Source organism: Meriones unguiculatus, chromosome 9 (genome assembly GCF_030254825.1).
Source record: "Meriones unguiculatus strain TT.TT164.6M chromosome 9, Bangor_MerUng_6.1, whole genome shotgun sequence".
Classification (NCBI taxonomy): domain Eukaryota; kingdom Metazoa; phylum Chordata; class Mammalia; order Rodentia; family Muridae; genus Meriones; species Meriones unguiculatus.
Window position 1 is genome coordinate 23,372,227 of NC_083357.1, and position 25,921 is coordinate 23,398,147.

Genomic DNA, 25,921 nt, shown 5'->3' on the forward strand with positions numbered 1-25,921 from the left:
CTCAGTCCCTGGAAAGCCATTTCAGAGTTCTTTAAAGCTGACCCTTTGTTGCCTTTATAGAGACAGGTTTGAGGTCTGTGTTTTCCCATTGGCAACTGCTTTCAATTATGTAACTTGAATGAATGCCTCTAGGCTGTCCCCACCTCTACAGTGGACTTGTCCTTACTTCACCTGCTCTGCTTAATGAGCATGCACTGCTCTGCTTGGCCTCTCTGCCACTGACTCCTCCTTGACCTCATGTTCAGGGATAGGGTCTAGAATCTGTCAGTCTAGTGCATGCCTAATTAAGCTTTAACATACTCTCTAGCCATCACCTGTACCATCCCATGGATGGGCCTCTTGTTCCTTGAGTTTGACACCATTGTGTTCTTTGCTGAAAGGTGGGGACAGGTCTTGACTGGACAGCCCATTGGTTACTTTTTGCTGTTGAGGTTTCTGGACACTTTGGCACTTTCTTAGCTCTAGAATAAAATTGTCACACCCAAGTGTGCCTAACCAGCTTGAAAGGATATGTAGCATGTCTACAAAGACCTCCATCAACAAGCATGTGCATTCTCCTTAATTATATCCTAAGGCAGTATGGCAGGCTGAGTGTATGCTAGCCCACAAAAAGCTATAGGTATCTCTTTGGGTCAGATCTGCTACTGTGATCTATAGATCCTATGATTATGTCCTGTTTATGTTACTCTTCAGTAGAAACCAACACTTCCTGGGGATGGAAGTGATCCTGTTTTAAACATAGCTAGGGTACAGTGAAGGGAAAGCCAGGTTGTCAGTTAGACCTCTCATTTGTGTTCTTAGGCCTAGTGGAGCCTGTGAATGTGGTGGATAACGGGGATGGCACGCATACAGTGACCTACACCCCATCTCAGGAGGGACCCTACATTGTTTCTGTCAAATATGCTGATGAAGAGATCCCTCGAAGGTGAGTGTCTCAGCCTTCAGGCATGGGTACAGTTCAGCCTCAGGCCCGTCTGCTCACAGAACTGGTAACCACTGCTCCAGTGCCCTCCCCCCCTACCCCACCCCCCTGGCATTCACCCACCTCCCATTTAGCAAATGTTATAGAACCTCTATATTGCATACAGTGTGATAACATCCAGTACTGTGACCTTGCTCTGGGGTCTACCCAGTCTTCTGACTTCAGTTCAAAGGAAAGCTAGTCTGGTCTGTTTTATATGGCTTGTCCCTCATGACTTTGTATTTCCAATGGACTTCTGGTCCTTTGAATAAACTTATTATCTCTTGTAGAAACCCTCCTTTTAGGCCCAGTTCTTTGTATAAGAGAGATCAGAAAGAGCAGAGGTGACCTGTATCCTTACTGACCAGGGCTTATGTGTTTATCAAGTCCTTTTAAGGTCAAGGTCCTTCCCACATATGATGCCAGCAAAGTGACTGCCTCTGGGCCTGGCCTCAGTTCCTATGGGGTACCTGCCAGCCTGCCCGTGGAGTTTGCAATCGATGCCAGAGATGCTGGTGAAGGCCTGCTTGCTGTCCAGATCACGGTAACTGTGTACTTGTTTTGTTGTATATGGAGGGTGGAGCCAAACCTTATTAGTAGTAAGACTTAATATTCTGGAAAGTGGTAAAAGCAAGAGTTTACTGACTAATTTCTGCCCCAGAGTACATGTTTTCGGAATTCTTACAGTAAGCATCTCTGCTGCAGTGCAAGGTGCTCGTCTGAGCTTCTGATGGTGGATGTGGCACCAGTTCTTCTGTATACTTTTTACACTCATTATAAATGTCTTAATTTGCCTATTGGATCGATAAGGGCTCAGATTTTACATACCACAGAACCTCCAACATGGGATTGTCCTTTCTTGGGAAAGGACAGAGAGGTAAGCCATCTAGTGCTCTATGGCTCACCCAGGAACTCAGAATCTCTGACCTAGTGTGCGGCTCTGTCCTTAATGTCTCCTCATGGATCATGAGCCTACCAGTGCTCTGGTCATTAGGTTTAGAAGCTGAACCAGAAAAAAGAAGACAGAGGAAGGAAAATGGCTCTCATAGATAGATGATCTGCCTCAAGCCATCTTATGAGAAGACCTCCTCATAGTCACATGGTTGTACATAGTGGCAAGGCTGCTAGCATGAGAAGGAGCTTTGTATTCAGTGGTGTGTCTAGCTAAGGAGGAATGCCCTGTGGTAACAGGAAAGAAAGAAAAGGGAAAGGCAGAGTATGAGCCTTTGCCACAGTGTCTCTATAGTTCAGAATATGTGATGCTCAGATCTATTTGACAGACGTGACCCTCTTTGTTGCCTACATACATACAACAGAACAAGATCACATTAAGTCATCACTTCCATCTGCTCCCACCGGTAGAGCTACTAATCAAAGACCATGGTTTGCTATGATTGGTTTTCACATGTCGATAGTGGCATCCCAAATAGCATTGCTCTGTGATTCACAGGACCAAGAGGGAAAGCCTCAAAGAGCCACCGTCCATGATAATAAAGATGGCACATATGCTGTTACCTATATCCCTGACAAGACTGGACGCTATATGATTGGGGTCACCTATGGTGGGGACAACATTCCACTTTCTCCTTACCGTGTCCGGGCCACACAGACAGGCGATGCCAGCAAGTGCCTGGCCACAGGTGAGTGCAGGGGAGCAGAGGGTTAGGAGTGTGTGTTCTGGCCTTCTCTGTGTGGCTTAATAGCTATGTGATCAGGGAAAGTTGTGTGGGCTGTCTGAGCGCTAGTCATACATACACAGAATGAAAATCTTTGGAGGTTTAGATTTTAGAATCCAGAAGCATTTCCAGGTGTTAGAGGTGGCATTACCAGGTTGTTACTATTACAAGGATGAGGTAAAGTCAGTTGGGAAAGATGTTAAGTGTGATGCTGGCGTAGGGGACCTCCTACTTGTAAGATGGGACACCAGTTGAGGTCTGACACAGACAGCTATGAGAAGCATCGTATTTCTACCTCTGCACATGGTGGGCTCATCTGCTCAGGATTCATTTGAGAGTGTCCTACTTAGAAAGCAGTGGAGAAGAAACACGTGAAAGGATTTGGGATTTTCCGGATTTGATGAATCTTTTACCCTCACGCTTGCTTCAGCTTCTTTGACAAAAGGAGGGCATTCTAATCACTGAACTCAGGTGGCCAGGCTTTCATCAATGGATTCTAGGTACTTTGACCTGCTGACCCATTTTACCAATCCAATATGTTATTCTCTATTTAAAGGAAAAAAAAAAAAAAAAAGACACAGGCATCCTGGCTGGCCTCAGACTTGCCATGTAGCTGAGGAGGCTGCCAAATGCCAACCCTCCCGCCTTGCCTCCCAAGATCTGGGATTGTATGCACACCTCAGCACACCTGGTGTTGTGCCTTCCTGTTTCTGCAAGCAACGAGTGCAGCTCCTTGTTGCTGCTTTAGCACATTCTGAGACATCTGGGCTGGCGAGGTGGCGAGGTGGCGTGGTGGGTAAGGGTTCTTGCTGATAAACCTGACAACCTAAGTTCAGTTCCCAGAACCCACACTTTGAAAGGAGAGAACTGCCCACACACAGACACACCTGCCCAAGTGCTCGTACGTGCAAACACACACACACATGCAATATCAGTTTATCAATGGAGAAAAAAAACAAAAATACACGAATCACCGACTCAAAATTAAGTCATTTTACTGCTCTTAAAAATAAAAGGAAACTGAATGTAGGTCTTCCCTGGATATGGTCTGTTCTCTGATCTGATCCTGCTCAAGACTGTGAATTGCTCACCTTGGCCATTTTTTGTCTAACCCAAGGGAAAAGCTGAAAAAACTCCACCCAAACCACCACTTCTAGTCTGTGCATCAGTCCTTAGCAACTGGTTCACGGCATGTTCCTGAGAGCTGGGAACTGCCTTCTTGCTGTTCAGACCTGTTTCCTCCCCTAGCTCAGGCAGCAATGTCTTTCCTGGGCTGGTGGTACCTATTGGTCTCACCTCTTGTTCTGTCATTTGGGGCCATCTCCCCCACCACCACCAGCTGCACTGCTCTTCACTTCCCACTGGGAAGAGCTCTCTTAGCACTCCCCACGGCCCCTCTGTGCTTTGCACATTTTGACCAGTGTATTTTCCCTTCACACTTTGCAAATCAGAGACAGAAAGACAGGCTGACTAGCGTCGGGGCAGGGTTGCAAAGCCAATGATCTTTGGGATGCCCTCTGGCAACAGTAAAGATCTGACCTTCACAGACATGACAGCACAACGTAGAATGACCTATTCTGAGGTCATATGACCTGTTCTGAGGCAAGCACCCACAGCCAGTACTTTGATTTCCTTCCGACCTTTTTAACAGGTCCTGGAATCGCCTCCACTGTAAAAACCGGAGAAGAAGTGGGCTTTGTAGTGGATGCCAAGACTGCAGGAAAGGGGAAAGTGACCTGTGTGATTCTGACGCCAGACGGCACTGAGGCTGAGGCGGATGTCATCGAAAATGAAGATGGCACCTACGACATTTTCTACACTGCTGCCAAGCCAGGCACCTATGTGATCTATGTGCGCTTCGGTGGTGTCGATATTCCCAATAGCCCCTTCACCGTCATGGTAAGCAGGAGCCCTTCGGAGCCCGCTGTTACGGGCAGATAGATAGAGTCACAGCTGTCAGGTGTTGAACCCTTAGTGAGCATCTTTCCTCACAGCCTGGCCCCAGGTATAATCTCTAAAAACAGCAAATTTGGGGGAAATCATGCAGGCATCTGCCATACCAAGGGAGTTAGGCAATATCCTCACCTAAGCTAGCTCAGAGGGAGGCATTTTTATCAAAAAAATGGGAAACAGTAAGAAAAATCTATGTGCCTCTTTCCCTATCTCCACCATTGGAGGATAGGGGTCCTCATGCTTTCTTATCTACACACTAATACCTAATGCTGACTCTAATATCTCAGGGGGCACAGTACCTCCAGTTGTGTTTGGGTGAGATTCAGAAGTGGCAGTGTGTCTTTCTTGTCTTTTAAAGCCAGAAAGATTTGGAATAGAAGGGAATCATTGTGTGAACATCCTGGCTAACAAATAACCGGAGCCTTTAATTTTCAGTCCTGGGTGCCTTTTAGATCTTCTGTAATTATTAAGGTTCTTCCACAGGGAGCATGGTAGAACTACAGCAGAATTACCACATAAACCTCAGAAGCCAGCCCTGTTTGCCCTGTTAGAATGAGGAGTGCCCAGTCTAGACAGATACCAGGTGCCATATGGGCTCCCTCATTGTGTCCTTTGATGCAGAAGAACAGCCACCCAGCTGCAGGCCGAGGTTGCTGGTGCCCCGGCTACACCCGCTGCCTGTGAAGTGCTTTCCCATTACTTGATGTTGCAGTGGAGAAGGGCACAGAGAGTCCGTTCCAAACAGAAGCCCAGGGACTCTGTCCCCATCTATAATCTGTTGTAGCTTTTCTCTTTTCCCTCCATGTGTGTTTAGCCATAAACATCCTGCCAGAGGTCTGGAAGCTCTTTCATATCTAAAATATGTAAACACTTGTCAACTTTGGACACTGTCCATTTAGGAGTGTTTTTCTTCTCTCGGGAGAAAACATTGCAATGAGAATGTTGGTGTTTTTAGTGGATTTTTTGGTAATACATTTTGTTTCTCCCATAGTAGGTATGATCTTATTTAGGAAAGTTTTCTAGTTTGTAGTTGTAAGACATGTGTTTATCCCATAGTAAGGTATGCTCTTGTTAGTAAGCTTGAATAGGATGAAAGAGCAGCAACCCCTGGGCAGAGGTCATGGTGCTGCTCCAATGGACTGGGGATACAATAAAGCCTGGATGGTGGGGTCTGGGTGAAAAAATCAAGGTAAAAATTTAGAGACCACATTAGCAGAGGACCAGAGGCCTGAAGTAGAGGCTTCTAAACTCATTAGAAATGAGCATCCCTTAAGCCCTAAGCCCTCACACCTTGAGGGTGCCTAGCTCTTACTCACCGCACCCCGTTCACTGGGTAGATTTTCTTCCTCCCTTTCTAGATCCAAGGCTGAAAGAACATGGACACCTGACACCATATTGATTTAGGGAGCCACAGGATTGGCCAGTTACGTATGTCACACAGATAGGACATACAAGCTTATAGATGAGCAGCTTCATTGTTTGTCAGCTCTAAGAAGTTCTAGTTGCAAGACTGTATATACAACCTTGAAAGTCTTTCCTGTTGGTGACGTGCTTTTGAGTTGGCCTCCCTCAGAACTGGCCCTAGAGGCAAAGCCGGTGTCGGTAAAGCTTTTTCTGCAGATGGCACAGTACACGGCTTCTTTGTTCCATGGTATGGCTAAGGATGGCGATGAAGGACCCTTCCTGTTGGGTCAGTTGGATCAGGGGCATGAAGCTGACCATCTTAAAAATGAATATGCTGAAACTAAAACACTAATGGTTGGGGCTGTCAGGCATCACTCACCATTCCCCGTGACCAATAGCTACAAAGCTTACTTCAGTGACAATGTGTGGCTCCCATCAAACTCCTGTACACATCACTTACTCATAAATTGTGGGTTCAGAGGACAAGTGCTTGTGACACTTGCAGAGAGGACAGCTTTCCCTCAAAGGGTAGTAAGAACTTACGGTTTATACTGGGTATGCCTATAACCATAGCACTTGGGAAGTGGAGGCAGGAGAATAAACAGGTCAAGGCCATCCTTGGGTACATGAAGAGTTTGAGGACAGCCTGGGCTACATGAGACCCTATTTAAAAAAAAAAGAACTATCATTTCATAATAACAAGCAAACACATGATAGGAAAGTGGGGGTCGGGAAAGTTGGATAGTGCTCAAGCTGTGGGATCTTGGGTAACATATCCGTATGGTGTGATTCCCAATTAAACCTCCATTTGCCACTGACTAGGCCACCGATGGAGAAGTCACAGCCATGGAGGAGGCGCCGGTAAATGCATGTCCCCCTGGATTCAGGCCCTGGGTACACTTTGGTTTTCGTTTTTCCTTTTTCCATTTCTGGGTTTTCCCAGCCTTCATTTTAGAAAAGCTGCTGCCTGCTTGTGGGAATTGCTTAAGTTCTCTGGTGTCCTGGCCGTTGGTGTGTGCCCCACTGATCATTCCACCATCACAATCCCACTTTCTGCTCCCCACGAATCGCCGGCCATCGTGTCTGTGATCACGCTCGGTGCAGTTTTCCCCATGTTTAAAGAGCAAGATGAACGGCTGTTGGTGGGCCTCCTACTGACTCCACTTATGCATCTGGTTTCTGTCTAGGGGCAAAGTCACCCGCTATCACTCTGTGCCACTTAAAACACACAGTCTTTTCCAGGCCACAAGCAACTAAACCTTTCCAGGTGGAGCCTCTTGGGACTCAAACATTGCTCTCTCCCTTTTCCATTTTCCTATGGGCAATACTGGGAATTCTACAGGCAAGCTGTTGAGCAAGTAGTTTCTAGAAGATGATCAGTGGAACTTCCCCAATCCCTCCAACTCGGCCTGGGCTCAGGCCCAGTCATAAAAAAGCCCATAAATACACTGGTGACCACACCCCCAAATTTAGAGCTTGCTGTCTTGTAGAATTCCCACTGGTTCTGCGCTGTGTAGCTCCACCAATCCACACCGCTGTCCATTTTACAAGGTGAACATTCTCTCCTGTTTTTAGGTGACCGAGGAGGCCTATGTCCCAGTGAGTGATATGAATGGCCTAGGCTTCAAGCCCTTTGACCTGGTGATTCCGTTTGCTGTCAGGAAAGGAGAGATCACAGGTAAACCCTTGTGAGAGTCGCCTTATTCTTTGTCCATTGTCCCTGCAGCCCAGAGCGGTGCTGAGGAGGTGACTGCCATACCTCACACCTGGCTCCTTCCCCTGTGCTCCCTCACATATGGAATGTGTTTCTCTGAAGAGGAGCTTTGTTCACAGCTTGCAATACATTCTTGAGGAAGCTTATGTTTCTCCTCAGGCTAGGAACTTCTTTGTTTAGATAGCACTTCACTGCCAGGTTTCTGTTCGCCTTTTCCCCTCTGCTCTCTCCATCCACTCACTTTCCCAAATGCAGACTGGAGTCTGTTGTACAGGTCCCTTTCCAGAAGCCCAGCCTCTCTTTTCCTGCTTCTCTTATTGGTTTGTGGTTTTTCTCAGATCCTCTTTGCACTTCTAATTTGCCTGTTGGAGACACCATGTATTTATTTATGAGTTAGTCGCCTACAACATTCTGTGGAAACCAAGGGGAAGCCATAGAAAGCAAGCCAGTCTCAGTTTTCCCACTGTGGGACTTCTATGTTTCAAGCCACATGAGTGTTCTGGGGTCTGAGAAAACCTTTCTGGTGAAGATGTCTGTGTGTTGCGTCTGCTTCGAACCACAGCCCTGTGTCCCCTGTGCTCTCCAGGAGAGGTGCGCATGCCTTCTGGGAAGAAAGCCACACCTGAGATCGTGGACAACAAGGATGGCACAGTCACTGTCAGATACGCCCCCACTGAAGTCGGCCTGCACGAAATGCACATCAAATACATGGGCAGCCACATCCCTGGTAAGTGGGGTGCAGTCGCTCTCCAGCCTCTCAGACATTTGGGAGACTGTGGAGCTCTACGTGGCAGGCCCAGGAATGCCGTGTTGGCTTCCGTATGGAAACAGCCTGAGCGCCCGCTTCCTGATGAGAGACTGCACCTCAGCATCCTGGGCCTTAGTGCAGGGCTGTGTGGCTGCGCTTGTTTGTCTTCGTAACTGTGTCAAGAGTGGCAGAGGATCAAATATAAGGCAGCCACAGGAAGGGACACTTTCCGGGCTGCAAAACGCTGTGGGATGTGGAGCTTAGGACAGGGTCACATCCTAAGACACAGGTTAGAAGGCAGATGGCCTCCGGTAAGGAGAGCTAACTTTTGTTTCCTGGCCATCATCCAGCGGTGTTAGTCATCTTCATTTTGTGCTTTGTAATCGCTGAAATATCTTCTAATTTAATATTTTGAGTAAGCAACATGACCATGCCTATAAGCTCTACCCGCCTTCTCCTTACGATTGATTGCCGGTAAATTTTATGTTTAATTTTAGAAAAATCTTAAGTCTCCATACAAGTAAAAGTACAAACTATGAAATCCAGTCTCCTTTTACCAAAATGGGGGTGTCTACACATCAGCTGTCCTTGCCTGCCCCCTCTGACAGCATGTCCAGGAAAGCTGCCCAGGTCTACACACATTGTGGCTTTCCCTCATCTGGACGAGCCGTTCTGTGTGCCTCCAGGCTCCCACCGGAGAGCACTTCACCTCTTCTCACCATTGCTGTCACACTCTTGTTGACACTCCTGGTGCACCTGTGGGATTTTGTCCCCTGGGCAGCAGCGCTGTGGGGCGAGACATAGGCCTTTGTAATTTGGATAGATTATCCCGTGTTTCCCTTCCCTGGGCCCTTACATTTGGATCCCAGCAGTGAACACAGGAAAGCACCTGCTGCACCACGGTCTTGCCCAGTGGAGTCTATACTGCTATGGTTTCTTTGTCGGGTGGTGGTTGAAATGGGCATGGCACCTGGTGGTTTTTTTACCCGCAAATGCAATGAGAGGACTTTCCATATTCTGTGTCTTTCTAGTTCTCTGTGGACTCAATCTTCGTATTCTTTCTCTGCTTTATTATTGGAGAAATTATGCTTTTGAGTGGGCATTTAAAATACCTCTCTGAGTTTGTCCCTTTGATTTATGTTCATATGTATATATGCTCATATGTAGCACTTGGTTAAAGCAAGAATGTTTTTCTGTTAAAGTATTCTAAGGATGTAGACACAGAATTTACAGAACAGTCATTTCTCGAGCTTCAGGCAGGCATTCATTGTCTGTAAACTCACTCAGGAGGCAGAGGCCAGCCTGGGCTGTATATTAAGGCTATCAAAAACAGCAACTAACCTCTCTTGGCCCTCACCCTTCCATTATTGCTGGTATGTGGCTGCCTTTTCAGATGCTTCCTGAGTAGTTACTAGCGTACTTAGATGTATTCTGTAAAAGAATGGCATAATGGTTCTTTTCTGTTACTCTGTGTGTGCATGGTTTATATATATATATATATGTAGGGTCACAAGCATATGGAGGTCAGAAGAAAACTTTATGTAGAGTTAGTTCTCTCTTCATATCTTTAAGTGAGTTCTAGGGATCACACATAGGTCACTAGGTTTGCATAAGTTTCTTTACCCACCGAGCCACCACACTCTGGAATGGCGTCCATGTTATATATAATCTATTTAATGTGACACACTATGGTTAACCTCTTTAGTGTGCATGGATCTTTAATGTTTTATAGGCAGATCCCTATGTAGACCAGCCCCTCTGGAAGGATATCATATGTATTATATGTAAAGTATTATATGTAAAGACAGTTTGTTTTGTCTCTACTTAATGTGACACACTGTGGCTAACAATGTTCTATAGGTAGATCAACCCCCTGTTGTTAGATGATTTCCCAGTTTGCATGTGAATCCTGGGAACTAAAGAGCTTTTTAATGGGGATGAGAGTTGCGGTGAGCAGGGAGGGCCACTGTGGGGTCTATTCCTTGAGATGAGCTTCCTAGATCGGGCCTTACACTATAAATGGCACTGACAAATTGTCTTTGCTCTAGTAAGCAACTCCTACCTCCATGATACGGATGCCTCTTTCTCATTTGCTAAACTGGGAGGAGATTTCCCGCATCAGCTCCCCGACCTGCTCTGGTCTGGAATAGCTTCAGAGGGCGACAGCCCTGTGGTAGGATATCAAGGTATCGCCTGTCATCTGAGGTTATCCATTTACCATTTAATGAGTCCCAATTTTATTTTTGTCCCTGGCAAATGCAGAGAGCCCGCTCCAGTTCTACGTGAACTACCCCAACAGTGGGAGTGTTTCTGCATATGGACCAGGCCTTGTGTATGGAGTAGCCAACAAAACTGCCACCTTCACCATCGTCACGGAGGACGCAGGAGAAGGTACGACATGGTTTCTATGCCTATGCACTTGTAGCCTTTTATTTGAAGAGGTAAAGGAACATCACTGAAATATGCGGAGCATCGTGACACACACACACACACACACACACACACACACACACACGTAGTCCCAGATACTCAGGGGTCCCACATGGGAGCCTCGGAGTATAAAACCAGCCTGAGCCATTTAGTGAGATCTCGTCTCAAAAGAAAGAAAATTACTCTTATCTGGTAGTATTTGTCTCATTTTCTCTGATATAAAAATCCATCTCCTACTCAAAATCAAAATTCTTAAGATCTGAGTGAAATCAGATTTGAATTATGAACTGTTTTGTGTGACTCACTGAGAATTCAAGTGGGCTCGTAGTTGAAAATGGTTTTATTTTTGTTCATCTTGCTCACTGGTTCTTGGGACCTCCCACGAGTTATTTAGCTGTACATTCTAGCTGGAGTGCTCTGCCAACCACAGTATTCACAGAGTCTTCAGCCTGTCATTGTGATGGTGACATCCACCCTGACCCACCATGATAGTCTGTGCTAGCCCACCCGTATGTTTGAGGTGTAGTGCTCTCTCTCATCCTTATCACTCAGATCCCGGAGAGCTGGAGTTATTTGAGCAGGGTGTGCAGGTGCAGCTTACAGTGGTGTGTTTTTCAAACAGGCTCTCCCCTGTAGGTCACTTTGATACTCACATGAACTGTGTCAGTCTGCTGTCTCTGGTGTCAGAGTTCCCCTGGATGATGTCCCTGTGGAAACTAACTGCCCTCCCTCCATGTGTCCTCGCTTAGGTGGTCTAGACTTGGCTATTGAGGGACCCTCAAAAGCAGAGATCAGCTGCATTGACAACAAAGACGGGACATGTACCGTAACCTACCTGCCTACCTTGCCAGGCGACTACAGCATTCTGGTGAAGTACAATGACAAGCACATCCCTGGCAGCCCCTTCACTGCCAAGATCACAGGTAAGGCTGTGCAGCTGCCGGGAACTTCTCCTGGGAAGGTTGAGCTGCGTCTGTCCCACCCCTCTCCTTTTCATCCTGGGGTGGCATTCTGGACACTTGGTTTCTCTCAAGCTTGTGAAAGCTGAGTCTGTTCAGGCTTCCTAAATCCTCCTTTCCTCAAAACAAAACAAGAGTTACCATGCAGAGAGCAAGCCCTCGGATGCAGGCATATCAAGGTAATACTTGCAGCTAAATTCAAGAACTAAAGGGGCCAGCATCGAACTACTTGCGATATCCACTCCTTTTTACTGGTCAGAGTCAAGTTCACCAGTGCTCAGAGGCAAGTTACCCTATTACATAGCTTACACTCGTAGCCTCAGTTCTGCCTGCTAGGTTGAGAACATACAGTAGGTTCTCAAAAAGATGCAAAAGTCAAGGTTCTTGCCTCCAAGGTACTTAGACCTGTCTGAAGCAAGCGGCAACACAGTGGGGAGTGGGATCCATGCTTCTCTGGGAAATGCCCAAGGAGGTGGCAGCAGGTGGGCACTGCCTTCCATTGCCAAAGACTCTTTTATTATTGTATTATAGTTCACAATACAAAGATAATGGCGTTTATGATAGAATTTTCATACCTAAGTCATTATACTTTGCATCATACGTATGTCATTATACCTAGTCATTATACTTTATTCCTCCCTTAAGATAGCTTCCTTCCTTCTCATGGTCCCTATTCTAGTTTCTCCCCTCCCTGCCCCTCCCCCCAATCCCCACCTCCTTACTCCCCACACTTAGAATGTGATGGAAAAGCATGTGGAGTTGGTCTTTCTGAATCAGCCTCACTTCATTTAATATGATGACTTCCATTCATCCATTTTCCTTGGTTTTTAAATGTTATTTTATTCTGTATATGAAGCATATTTTCTTCATCCTTTGAGTCTCTCAGGAATGGTGTAAACTGGTCACTTGGTAAATTTTCTTTTAGCTTTTTTGAGAACCTTGCACAGTGATTTTCACATTGGGCAGCATTATTTATATTCCCACCACCAGTGAATAAGGGTTCCTCTTACCAGCATTAGTTGTCCTTTGACTTATTGGTAATAGTCTTTCCAGAGGCTGAAATGAGATGGAATCTCAAAATAGACCAGGCAGTAGTGGTACACAACCTTAATCCCAGCACTCAGGAGGCAGAGACAGGTAGATCTCTGAGCTTGAGGACAGCCGGGTCTCTACAAAGCGAGTGCCAGGATAGCCAGAGCCACACAGAGAAACCTTGTCTCAAAAAAAACCAAGAGGGGTCAGGCAATGGTGTCACATGCTCAACATTCAGGAGGCAAATGGAACTCTCAGTCCAAGGCCAGCCTGGTCTATAGAACAAGTTCAAGGACAGCCAGAGCTACATAGAGAAGCCTTGTCTCAAAAAAAAAAAAAAAAAGTTTAATTTGGATTTTCCTGCTGGCTAAGAATGTTGAGCACATTTTTAAAATATTTACTAGTCATTTGTATTTCTTTTGAGAACTTTTATTAACCTATATATTATTTGGATTATTTGATTTTTACTGTTTAATTTCTTGCAGTTCTTTATATATTATGCATACTAACCTACCTAATGTGTAGTTAGGCAATGGTCCCCCCTCCCTAATTCTATAGACTGTCTTTTTATTTACTCTGGTGTTTTGTTTGCTGTGCAAGCACTGTTTAATTTCATATAATCCCATTTGTCAATTTGGGTGTTATTTCCTGTGTAATTGGAGTCCTTGCTTAAAAATTTTTTTTCTATTTCCTCCTGCATTTTCTAAATTTCTGATCTCATATTGAGGTCTTCGACCCCTTTTGAGTTGAGTTTTGTGCAGAGTGAGAGGTGGGTATTTAGTGTCAGTATGTGTCAGAGGTTCCTTTAAAAGTCAGATTATGAGGATTTGCTGCTCAGGTTCCCTTTGGCTTCTTGTCTTCCTCTGAACCAGTCATAGCCATCCATCATCCTCCCAAGATGGTCATTATTTACTCATTGTCAGAGGTTCGTGATTATCACACAGCAGTGGGTGATAGAGTCTTGGCCACTCGAATCTCTGAGAGCTGTGTAGACTGTGCATTCTGGATAGCGGGAGCTCAGCTAGCACATGTGATAGGAGCTGTGTTGGCTTTTTCTCAGATGATAGCAGACGCTGCTCCCAAGTGAAACTGGGCTCAGCTGCCGACTTCCTTCTGGACATCAGTGAGACTGACCTCAGCACACTGACGGCCAGTATCAAGGCCCCATCTGGACATGATGAGCCCTGTCTGCTAAAGAGGCTGCCCAACAACCACATCGGTGAGCTTTGTGCTGCCCGCACAGAGGGCAAGAGGGGCCTGCAGAGAGTCCTTAGGAAATGAGTAGGTTGCAGAATGCTACAGTAACCCTGCGTCAGCATCTGTGTCAACATCCATGTCCAGGGTTGTTACAAATAACAGAGTGGGCTGGAGAGATGGCTTATAGATTAAGAGTACTGTCTGCTCTTCCAGAGGTCCTGAGTTCAATTCCCAGCAACCGCTTGGTGTCTCATGACCATCTATAATGAGATCTGGTGTCCTCTTCTGGCCTGAAGGCAAAACATTGTATACATAATAAGCAAATAAATCTTTAAAAAAAAAAAACGAATAAGGGAGTGATATTTCCAAGTTTGAGAATATGCCATGCCATCATAATCATTATTTTTCTCACTACTGTGACAAAACACCAGACAAAAGCAGCTTAGGAAGGGAGAGGCTGATTGTGACTTACTGTTCAGTGATACAGTCCATCATGTGATGGAGAGCAGGACAAGATGGGTGCTTGTGCTCAGCTTGACTTCATCATTATACAGTCCATGGTATGAGCCCAACATTGAGGTTGGCTCTTCCCATTTTGGTTACCCTAATCTAGAGATGCCCTCACAGACATTCATAGGGTCTTTCTCCATGAACACATTTTCTAACTATCACAACCATTCTCCTTCCCCAGCATCTTCTTCTTCTTCTTTCCCCACTTCCACTTAATAAACCTCCTCTACCTGTGTTCTGGTCCAGGCATTTCCTTTATCCCCCGAGAGGTGGGTGAACATCTAGTCAGCATCAAGAAGAATGGCAACCACGTGGCCAACAGCCCTGTATCCATTATGGTGGTCCAGTCAGAAATTGGCGATGCTCGACGTGCCAAAGTCTATGGCCGAGGCCTGTCAGAAGGTCGGACTTTTGAGATGTCTGACTTCATCGTCGACACAAGAGATGCAGGTCGGTGGGGTGGCTCCATGGTAAATGCCCAGAGCTTGTGGCAACTGTTCATCTTCTCATATTGTCAATGCTTTTATCTCTAAGCACCTTTCAGCCTCAGATGTGAGTGCTTGCTTCTTCCTGAGGCACATGGGGATTATAAATAACCCCATCTGTTTCTGAGTTCCAAACCCAGATCCATAAGATCTCACAGACCCCTGTTCTTTTATGTGTATTGACATCATTGTTCTCAGCCCCTATGGTCTCCTGGACTCCTCTGCAGCAGAGCATGTTGGGTTAATTGAGCAGATATAAGACAGACCATGCCCCACATGCGTCTTTGAGATGCTTTGAATTAGACCGGGCTCTCTCAAGCCAAACCACATCCCAGTGCCTCCATCTTCTGTCTTCTTGAGTGGCAGTGGCAGCCACATTGGTGAACTTTAGACAAAGTTATAATCTCAGGACAGAGACTGGAAGATATTCTGCCTGACTCAATGCTCACTGTTGAGATTTCATGCTATTGAAGTTTAGGGTCTCCTGACATGGTCAACGTAGCTGTTTGCTATTTAAAACTTCAGATAACCCTTGAGACAGTACAGGAATTTCTTAAGTGGCATATAGTTGCACAGGACACATGTTTGAATGGGACATTGGTAGATGCCTTCAAGGAAGGAGTTGTCTGGTCAAAGGGCCGGTCAGTCATTATCCTGCTATAGAGCTTCTCAGAGCCTTTAGCGTGCTCCTTTGCCACAGGCTCCCCAACCTACTACTTTCTTTTTGCTCTGTGGAAATTATTCCAATATCAAGGGTCAAGTATCCCTTCTGACAGGCTGCTGTGTTGCAGGTTATGGTGGCATATCCTTGGCGGTAGAAGGACCCAGCAAGGTGGACATCCAAACAGAGGACCTGGAGGACGGTACCTGCAAGGTGTCCTACTTCCCCACTGTGCCTGGGGTCTATATCGTCTCCACCAAATTTGCTGATGAGCATGTACCTGGTATGGGACCCCTCTGCCCTCCCTCTGTGATGCTTGGGTTTTTCAGTAAAAGCCATCCGTGCCTCAGTGTCAAGGCTGCTCACATGGGTTTCTCTTGATCTTTCAGGAAGCCCATTCACTGTGAAGATCAGTGGTGAGGGGAGAGTGAAAGAGAGCATCACCCGGACCAGCAGGGCTCCATCTGTGGCCACAGTTGGCAGTATCTGTGACCTGAACCTAAAGATCCCCGGTGAGTGTGGGGAACTAGTGGGACCTCCAGGCAATACCCAAAGCACACTATCCACCTTGGCATTGAGAACATTTTCATTTCACGATTTTCCTAAATTACTTTAAAACAACAACAACAAAACAAAAAACAGGCTCTTCATATGTAGCACAGAGTGGCCTCAAACCTGTGACTCTCTTGCCTCAGCCTCCAAGTGTTATGACTACAGGCTAAGGACACCACAGTGGGCTTTTTGCTTTTCTCTTACCTTTTTCTTCCAAATGAAAGTGGTTTTGTTGCATTGCCTAGGGGAAGCATAGCTCCGCTTTTAGATTTACTCTTTGCCAGTGAAAATAATGTCAGTGGGAACCGTGACCTGCTGATGCCAATATCTAAAAGTATTTAGCAGGTGAGACCTCGAAGCAGCCTTTTGGCTCATCTTTTTTATCCTTAACGTGAGAACTAGAGCTTTTTGCAAAACTGGGTGGGCCCCATTGAGCCACTTCAGGATAAATTGTTTTTTCACAGGGGCTACACGTGCTGTAGGCAGGCCAGCAGCCTGTCTGAAGTGTGGGCGGGGTTTTTTTATGCACAGAGAATCGCTGTGTTCGTGAAAGCCTCAAGACTCCTCTGCCCACAAACTGGCAAGGCCTGTGGATATTACACAGACTCTACGGAGAAGGGATGTAAGGGCGATGGCTGAGTTAGTCAAGTGTTTGCCACGCAAGTATGAGGACTTGTCTTCCATCTTCTTCTCACATTTGAAAAAGAGAAAAGTCGGGTGTGATGATGCCTGCCTGTAAAATCCCAGCACTGAAGAGGCAGAGACAAGGGGTCCTAGGTCACTGTCCAGCCTAGACAAGAGGTCCTAGGTCACTGTCCAAACTGATGATCCTCAGGCCACTGAGAGACACCGTCTCAAAACACAAGATGATGATTCCTAAGGATCAAGACCTGAGGCTGTCTCTTGCCTACACACACGAACATACACACACAGGTACACATGCACCCCCTCACATGCACATGAAAACATATATACATGCACATCTGCTCATAAGAGGAAGGGGGCTTTTACCCAACCGTGCGCATCCCCTTTACCCTCCCTCCTCAGCTGTAGTTGGTGGGTTCTGTGCACATGCACCAACATTGTTGTCAAGTGTGAATGTAGTTGACATCTCATGACCACAGTCAAGATCACTCTTTAAAAACTGTTGATTGAGTGTGATGGCACAAGGTTCATGTGCTTCAAGGTGGAGGAAGATGGGTGGCCAGGACAGTGAATTTGGATATGGTGCTCTGGTAAACTGTCTTCCAGAGAGGTATTGGATCCTGTTTCTCCCCATCACCTACCAGCAGGAGGCAGTCTGTCCTTCATTCTCCTGGGCAAATGTGGAATCTTTGTTTTGATCTTATTTCTAGGACTACTTTTGACATGGACTTTGCTTTGCTTTCCACTTTTCGTTTTGCAGTTTACCTGTTCTCTTTGCCGACTCACTTGAGGAACATGAGGATCTGGTGCAGTATGGGCATCTGTCCTCTGTCTTAGCCTCTGCTAGCTCTTGGTCATTTTTTTTTTCCAGTTACTTGATAGCGGAGGAATCTGCAGGAGATACTCTTCTTCATTATTCACCCATTTCCCTCCCATCTGTTAGAGTGGGGAGAACTTACCAGCCCCTGGGGACCAGGGCCTTGTGGGTTATCTTAGTCACAAAGTATCCTAGTGTGACAACTAACAGACATTCACTTCTCCCAGCTCTAGAGGCTCTGAGTCATACTGGATTAACATGAGTAGATCCGAGTAAAGATGACCTTCGGGTTGCAGATGGCCAGCTTGTATGCTTATATAGTCAGAGGTCAGAAAAGGGTACTAAATCATCACGAGGTCTCCACTTACCTTGTTGATTCTGAGTTGCCTCCCCTGTACCTCTCTGGAACCATTATTCTATGGGATAGAGTTTGCTGGAGGAATTTGGCAGAGCTACAGACATTGGGTCCATATCCTGGCATGACTGCTGCTCAACCCCTCTCTCTCTTCCTTTCTCTGCCCATAGGGTACAGAATCATGAGCTGCTGCCCGGTGCAGTTTTATTGGGGCTCTAGGTGATGGCCACCTCCAGTGCCACCTGCTTGTTTCCTCCATGCCACCACAGGCACAGTTGTCTGTGTGAAGTGAGCAGCTTGTTGCACAGATGCGATTTGTTTCCTGGTGCTTGCAACCCAAGGCATTGCTTTTCTGAGAGTGTGGCCTCTTGACCTCTGCTGAAAGCTTTGCTCACGCATGGTTCCTCCTTTGCCATTGAAACTGGCATGTGTTCACTTTTGTCTCTGAATGCCTTTCACCTTGTTGCCTGAAAGAAGCACCAAAACAATAAGACAATAAGAGATGAAGGCTGTTGGGGCCAGTGAGATGGCTCAGTGAGTGGCCAGTGGTGTCTGCTGCTAAGCTTGATGACCTAAGTTCGAGTCCCAAGGTCCATATATTGGCAGGAGAGGAACAACTTCTGAAAGTTGTTCTCTGACCACCACATGCAAATCCTATAACATAAATGCTTAGATAGGTAGATAGATAGATATACACATAATAAAATTATTAAAATGTTAATTAAAATGTCAGGGAGAGATAAAGGAAGGCTATTGTGTTTTCTACTTTCTCTATAGAAAAGAACTTACCTATATTGACAGGTAGGCACATCCTTTTTTTCATAGAAACATGTGGCTTTTATTACATGCTGTAGCTGCCAGGATAGGTCATACTGCCATGTAGCATTAACTAGCCAAGAAAGCTGTTGACATACCTCAAGGGGACAGAAAATGTCAGCCTTGCCCCCTTCACACTGGCCTCAGAAGGGTAGGTCTCTAGTCCCAAGGGGGTCCAAGCACCACACAGCCTGGGCTGTACCTGCCTCACCTTTCTCTGCTTGCCCTGTGTGCCCTGCCTGGCCCTAGGTCTTTGCCCTAACTCCCTTCTCCCAACCTTTCACTCACAGAGATCAACAGCAGTGACATGTCTGCCCATGTCACCAGCCCCTCTGGCCAGGTCACCGAGGCAGAGATTGTGCCTGTGGGAAAGAACTCTCACTGCGTCCGATTCGTGCCTCAGGAGATGGGTGTTCACACAGTCAGTGTAAAGTACCGAGGACAGCATGTAACAGGAAGCCCCTTCCAGTTCACTGTGGGACCCCTTGGCGAAGGGGGTGCCCACAAGGTCCGGGCAGGAGGCCCCGGCCTGGAGAGGGCAGAAGCAGGCATCCCAGGTAAGAATTTGGGACAGGTTTTAACTGGAGACAAGTAAGCGACTGTGCCCCCCTCTCTAAAAAAGACAACTTCCAGTGGGTGGCTATAAGGGACATACCTTATTCAAATCCTTTAAAGCTAAGTAAGATTAGGAGTCGCTCACCTACACAAAGCCAAACAGGCTGAGACAGGCTGCTTTGCTGAGTCTAACCTTAGTGCGCATTAAGTCTCTTAAGGGGAGGACTGTTTCCAGTGCGTTCTTAAGAACTGGTGTCCTGTGCAACACACTAGAATTCCTCAGGGCTGATTTGAGGGGTCCTTCTGTGCTGGCTGCTATGGGAAGAGGTGCCGGGCACTCTGAGCCTTCTCATCCTTCTCTGGTTTGGTTTGGTTTGATTTGGTTTGGTGTGTTCCCTGGTGCTCAATTCCACATGAACTTCATGATCATTGGCTGTGCTTGGGTGCCTGCTTGGGACTAGGACAAAAGGAAAGTGCTAGCAAGGGGCTGGACCTACTGCTGCCTGGAGCTAGAAGTGGGACAGGGGCTCTCAGGCTCTGAGGTTCTCTCACTAACCAGGTGTTTCTTTGTCTCAGCCGAGTTCAGCATCTGGACCCGGGAAGCAGGTGCTGGAGGCCTCTCCATTGCTGTTGAGGGCCCTAGTAAGGCCGAGATTACATTCGATGACCATAAAAATGGGTCATGTGGTGTGTCTTATATTGCCCAAGAGCCTGGTATGTACTCAAGGGTTGACAAAGGATGTTTTCCTTGTTTGAAGATGGTTTAGTTGCCAGGATCAGAAACTCCCCAGGTTAGGTCAGGTAAACAGGTATTTGCATGGTGGGACACATGGGAGAGCCTTAGGCATCCAAGAGATGAGGGTCCTTGGTCTCATCATCTCTTGTCTTTCACGCTTGCTTTCTTTCAAGTGCTACATTGTGTCCACCAACCAGCCAGACACTGCCTGGCCATGACCTGTAGCTGGTTTAGCCACTCTAGGAGAATGGCCTTAACATCTGAGAATGTAGAGCAGGGACGTGCTGCCCTTTGTGTGCCTGGCCTTCTGATACAATATGTCAGTCCTCAGGATAGTTTTCTGGATACACAACAGCAAGTACATCTAATCCTAAAAGAAATCAATTCTGTTCAAATACAGTTGTGAAAGACAGGTGTGGTGGCCCGTGCCACAAGGGAGGCTGAAGCAAAACGATTGCCATGGCCTGTAAAGCCAGCCAGAATTTTACATAGAGAACTCCAGGCTGACCTCAGCTACAGGAGTGGACCTCGTCTCAAATAAATAAAACTATATTAAAGTATAGTTATCGATACACAGGCATAAAGTATATGTGACTTTTATACTAAATTATGATATACTTGATGAAGGTACATTGATGATCTTACTTTTGATGTAGTGATGAGTGCAAGTGATAATGTCAAGATAGTCATAATGCTCAAAATGCAGTTAGGATACTTTCATAGAGAGTGTGTGATACTGGTGATACAAGGCACTGGTGCTTCTCATGTACTGTGATTGACATTTCCAATGAAGAATCGTCTCAGGTAGAGATTAGTGAAACAAGCCCCTGGATCTGTGGACCCAGGGTCATCTGTGTATAGAATCCAGGAGACCCAGGTCAAGAATCTCTGATCATTTTCCCACTAATATCTTATGACTCTTTCAGCCAATCAACTGTCGCCTTAGGTAGCTAGTCTCTGAAGACATTTGAGCCCAGCTAGCCCAGTGGCCACTGTGGAAATACCTTTCTAAAGTCTCTAATAGGTGGGGCTTTCCTATCCCAACAGGTAACTACGAGGTGTCTATCAAGTTCAACGATGAGCACATCCCCGACAGCCCTTACCTGGTGCCCGTCATCGCGCCCTCAGACGACGCTCGCTGCCTCACTGTTATGAGCCTTCAGGTGAGACACAAGGAAGCATCCGCCTCTTTGCCCAGAGGCTGACCAGTGAGACTCCTGGACTCCTGAGGCCACTTTAATCGTCTTCTGGGTACCAAGCCCTTGTTGAGAGTTGGCATCCAGATGTTGCCAGCCATGGGGTAGCAGTCCTGTGTCAGGGCCACCTCCTTATGCCCCAAGGGCAAAAGACAATTTGAGCAAGCACAAATACACTTGGTAAACAATACACCTTACCACTCAGGGACAAGTTTGCCTTTAAATATTTATTCAAGAGAAACAAAGGAAGCCTGTTAATCATTGGTCAAAGGAGCAGTAGAACTTTCAGAACCAGACAGACAATGCTGACAGTCTCATGGTTTGTAGCTGTGATTGTTGGCTTCCTTTCCCTAAAGCTAACTGCATTTTTTTTAATTAGGGTTATTTGTTTATGATAAGGAACCATGCTGAGAACTTTATCAGTGTTTCTTTCAACACCCTAATGGGCAGCTTCTCTTGGCCTAATTTTAAAGATGGTACAGAGTGATTCTAGCCAGGAACTCTTAGGTTCCTGAGGTGGCAGAGTTGGAGTTCTGCCCCCAAAAACCTGTTGCCCTGTGATTATGATTGTGCTTGTTCTTGCAATCAGTCTCACCACAGGTGCACATGCTAGGACACACACACACACACACACACACAAGGTTACATTAGTGCCAGAACCAAATTAAGAGCCACTGGTGCTGCCTCTGCATCAGCTCGGGGCACTGAGCTTGATTGAATTAGAAGCAAATAGGTTGTAGAAAAACACCAGATTACCCAAACACAGTTTTCAGTGTTTAAATAGCCTGTGGCTTTTCTAGTTCTTAAAAGGACTTGGGTTGGAATCCAATCTGGCATTTGGAGTGAGTGATAGAGCAGCTAGCGGCACATTTTTGATTTACATCTGAGATTCCATCTTATGCTGAGAAAACGGAGTGCTGCTAGTCAGAATCCCAGGCAGTAGCCACACCAGAGTCCCAGCCCACGACTGATTGATGCGGTCTCAGTCAGAGAGCCCCAGAGGTCCTAACTGGTCGCCTGTGGTGTAGATGTTTTTCTTGTGTTTCATTTAAAGGCTTCTTAACAGGAGTTTCTTTTGTGGCCGCCTTAGCTAAAACCTATAGAAGGAGATAAACACAGCATTTGTTGAGGGCAGAGAACTGCCTTCCTGCATCTCGAAGATTTCTTTTCAGATCTTCAGAGGCATTTATCTCCTTCTTGAGGATTTAGTGGCGGCACTCAGGTAACAGAGATGGTTGTTCCCAAAAGCTGGTCTAAGCAGGCCCCCTCCAGCACTTCCGCTGAGTCCTCCTGTCACAATTTGCTCATAAGTATTTCTGTAAGTATGTACTCACTCCACGCTGAGGGATATGTAAATTATTTATCAGAGCTGCAGCCCTGGAGCCCTGAATGACATCTGGTGCTGGTTAAATGTGAGAAGTGTGTTTTGTTTTATCTGGCCTTTGAGCCTTTGTAGAAAAGTGGAGTTGGCTGGCACTTTGTGGGGGAGGGGAGAAATGGGGGAGATCTGGAAATTAAAGAATCCCTAAATTTATATTGTGCAAGCCCTCCCCAGGCTGTACCTCCAGGTGGCAGAGTTCATACAACATTCTGCATGCTCCTGATTGTCACAGTGTAGCTTAGCAGTCACTAGCTACATGTGGCTGCCCAATTAAGATGCTGCTAGAAAAACTGAATTTTTGTTGTGCAATTTGAAGTGCTTTGAAGTTGGCTGGGGACGAGCCCAGGTAGCACAGTGTTGTTAGAGCCTGATGTAGTGCTGAGCCTCCCCTAGGCCTTTCTAGAAATATCATCAGAATCTGCACTTTAACTACATTCCTGGATAGCTCCTTTGCATACTACGAGAGAGCCCTGCTACATCTGAGGAATGGCTGTCCAAGCACGTTTGAGCCAAAACTCGGTCCTGTAAAACCTCATGGTCCTGGACAGCATGGGCCAGTCATAATCAGAAGTGTTGCTTTGTTCCAAGTACCTAGTACCTAAGCTCCTCCTCCATGAATGAGAACTTTCTAAATCAGGATGGGAGTGAAGCTGACCCAGGAAAAAACAAAGGCCACACTTACTGGAATTGCTTTTTGTGTGTGTGTGGAGCAGAGGCAACTCTACATACATATTAATACTTACCAATGTGCTGACATTTATGGATCTTTCTCGTGTTTGGGCCGGGTCCTGGGCTGAGTTGTTAGCATCATTTCATGTGTTCTTTATAACCGGAGAGGGCCGGTTAGTATGTCCATTTTACAAACAAGGACATGGAGACTCAGATTTAACAACTTAGTTTTATTAAGTACAGTGTATTTCTGTTCACTGGTAGAAATGTGGTGCCGTAAGTAAGCTGCCCAGCTGTGTTGTCAGTATTACAGGAGAATGAATATCCTGAGCCTCTTGCATGAGATCTCCCACCTGGAGCCTACCTTGGGTCAGTGTATTCTGATGAGCAGGAACACAAGGTGCCATAACCTGTCTAATTTATTGAATTCTCAGGAATCAGGATTAAAGGTTAACCAGCCAGCATCCTTTGCTATAAGGTTGAATGGTGCAAAAGGAAAGATTGATGCCAAGGTGCATAGCCCCTCAGGAGCAGTGGAGGAGTGCCACGTGTCTGAACTGGAGCCAGGTAAGCAGCAAAGCTGCCACCAGGTCTCAACACCAGTGTTCCTGGCAGAACTTCCTACAGCCATGCCTGCTGAGGCAGGACTCTTCACCCCACCGTACTGCCACAGACATCATTATAAATCAGGGTAGACGCGTTTGCCAGGAACACGGAGACTCTTTGTGACATCGATACCCCTCTCCTCTCTTTAAACAAGGTCTGCTTTATTTTCTATTACTTTTATCAGATTCCTTTTACATGACATTAATCACAATTTTCAATCATATTTTAATAAAATCTTACAGTTTTATTATATTTTTGACTTTATGACATGAGAAAGGATTTTTTTGGTCTTTCTGTATTCCAAGAGAATCTAGGATTCTGGGGCTTAATACCTCAGAGTTATGGGACTCTGATGTCAATTTTAAAGGGGCCATTTTGTCAATGAACTTTTATTATATGTTAGAGATTTGGCAGAAAGGTAAAGCTAGTGAATATACAATTGTACCTTCAAAACACTACTTGTGCTGGTCCATACCTATAATCTTAGCATTTCAGAAACTGAAGTAGGAGAATTTCAAGTTCAAGGCCACCATGGGCCACACACAGACACACACACAGACACACAGACACACACACACACACACACACACATACACACACATACAAAGCAACCGGCTAGAACAAGACTATAACCTGCAGATTAGAGAGACAGCCATAGGAAAACTAAGACACAGGTGATAGGGATGTGAGTGTAAGAGAGATATATTTTTGCCTTGGCAAGGTCAGGAAGGCTTCATTCCATGTGGTCTTTGACAGCTATTGCTGTTTGGGAATTTGCTGTTTGCTCACCTGCATTCAGTGAGAATGGAAATACAGGGCAGAGAAGTTCTCAGCCTGTGGGTCACAACCCCTTTGAGGTTCAAATGACCCTTTCACAGGCATTGCCTAAGACTATGGGAAAACACAGCTATTTATATGACGATTCATAACAGTAACAATTACAGTTGTGAAGTAGCAACAAAAATAATTTTATTTTTTCGCCATAGCACAAGGACCTATGTGACATGGTCACAGTATTAGTAAGGTTGAGAATCTCTGGTCTAGAGCATGAGTGAAGAGCTCTGTGTGTTCCTCTCATTGGACAGAAAAGAGAGGAACTTAGAAGAAACAAATGGAAGAGTGATGCCTTGACCGTGTCTTGGCTAACGTTAGGCCACATCCTACAGAATGTGTTAGAACATCTGACCAGCAAAGTGGTAAGCTGATGGCTGCCATGGAGAAAGCAGAATGAAACAGCAGCCCCAAAGTGCAGGTCCTTAGCACTCTGTGACCACTTGGCCCTAGGATTTCAGACTGAATTCTGAAAGGCAACCTGCAAGGAATAGAAAGATGGTTCAGTCAGTTAAGTACAACCATAAGGACCTGAGTTTTGTCTATCCAGGCACCCAACTATGTTCCTAGCAGAGAAGGGGTCGGGGAGACAGGGGGCTTCCTAGCCAGCCAGTCCGCATTAGTGAGCTCCAAGTTCAGTGAGAGAGCCTGTCTCAAAAAAATGAGATGGAGAGTCATTGAAGAAGACACCCAGTGTCAGCCTCTGGCCTCCAGACTACATTCACGCATGCATGTGCGCGCGCACACACACACACACACACACACACACACACACACACACACCATGTATCTGGGTGAATGGATAAGGAAGTGCCCATAGAGTTAGCAGAACTGAGGATATCTGACTAACGAGTGCACAAGGGTTGGTTAGGGTATCTTTCTTACTTGGACTGTTTCACAGATAGCCAGGTAGTGGAGTTTATTAGATGTCCATGGCATTGAGCTCAGCAGCAAGTGAAGTACATCCTTGGTCCGGCAGCTTCTGAAGCCCCAGTGGTATCTAACGTCATTGCTGGCATGTTACAGTTGGGG

The 25,921-nt window shown here is 46.1% G+C and overlaps 1 protein-coding gene across 4 annotated transcripts in view; it reads left to right on the top strand.

Annotated features, from left to right (window-relative positions):
- Flnb (filamin B) overlaps positions 1-25,921 on the top strand; it is a 130,765-nt gene that overhangs the window by 94,761 nt on the left and 10,083 nt on the right. Inside the window, exons 26-42 of one of the 4 annotated variants that reach the window (XM_021647301.2) lie at positions 802-925; positions 1,349-1,505; positions 2,412-2,601; positions 4,289-4,536; positions 6,817-6,888; positions 7,570-7,672; positions 8,295-8,435; positions 10,719-10,847; positions 11,636-11,809; positions 13,938-14,096; positions 14,831-15,034; positions 15,861-16,013; positions 16,120-16,242; positions 19,206-19,472; positions 20,047-20,184; positions 21,254-21,369; positions 23,887-24,019. In XM_021647301.2, coding sequence (XP_021502976.1) covers positions 802-925; positions 1,349-1,505; positions 2,412-2,601; positions 4,289-4,536; positions 6,817-6,888; positions 7,570-7,672; positions 8,295-8,435; positions 10,719-10,847; positions 11,636-11,809; positions 13,938-14,096; positions 14,831-15,034; positions 15,861-16,013; positions 16,120-16,242; positions 19,206-19,472; positions 20,047-20,184; positions 21,254-21,369; positions 23,887-24,019 — 2,631 coding nt within the window. The remainder of the gene's footprint in view (positions 1-801; positions 926-1,348; positions 1,506-2,411; positions 2,602-4,288; positions 4,537-6,816; positions 6,889-7,569; positions 7,673-8,294; positions 8,436-10,718; positions 10,848-11,635; positions 11,810-13,937; positions 14,097-14,830; positions 15,035-15,860; positions 16,014-16,119; positions 16,243-19,205; positions 19,473-20,046; positions 20,185-21,253; positions 21,370-23,886; positions 24,020-25,921) is intronic. The other 3 variants (XM_021647302.2, XM_021647305.2, XM_021647304.2) reach the window with 3 other exon arrangements.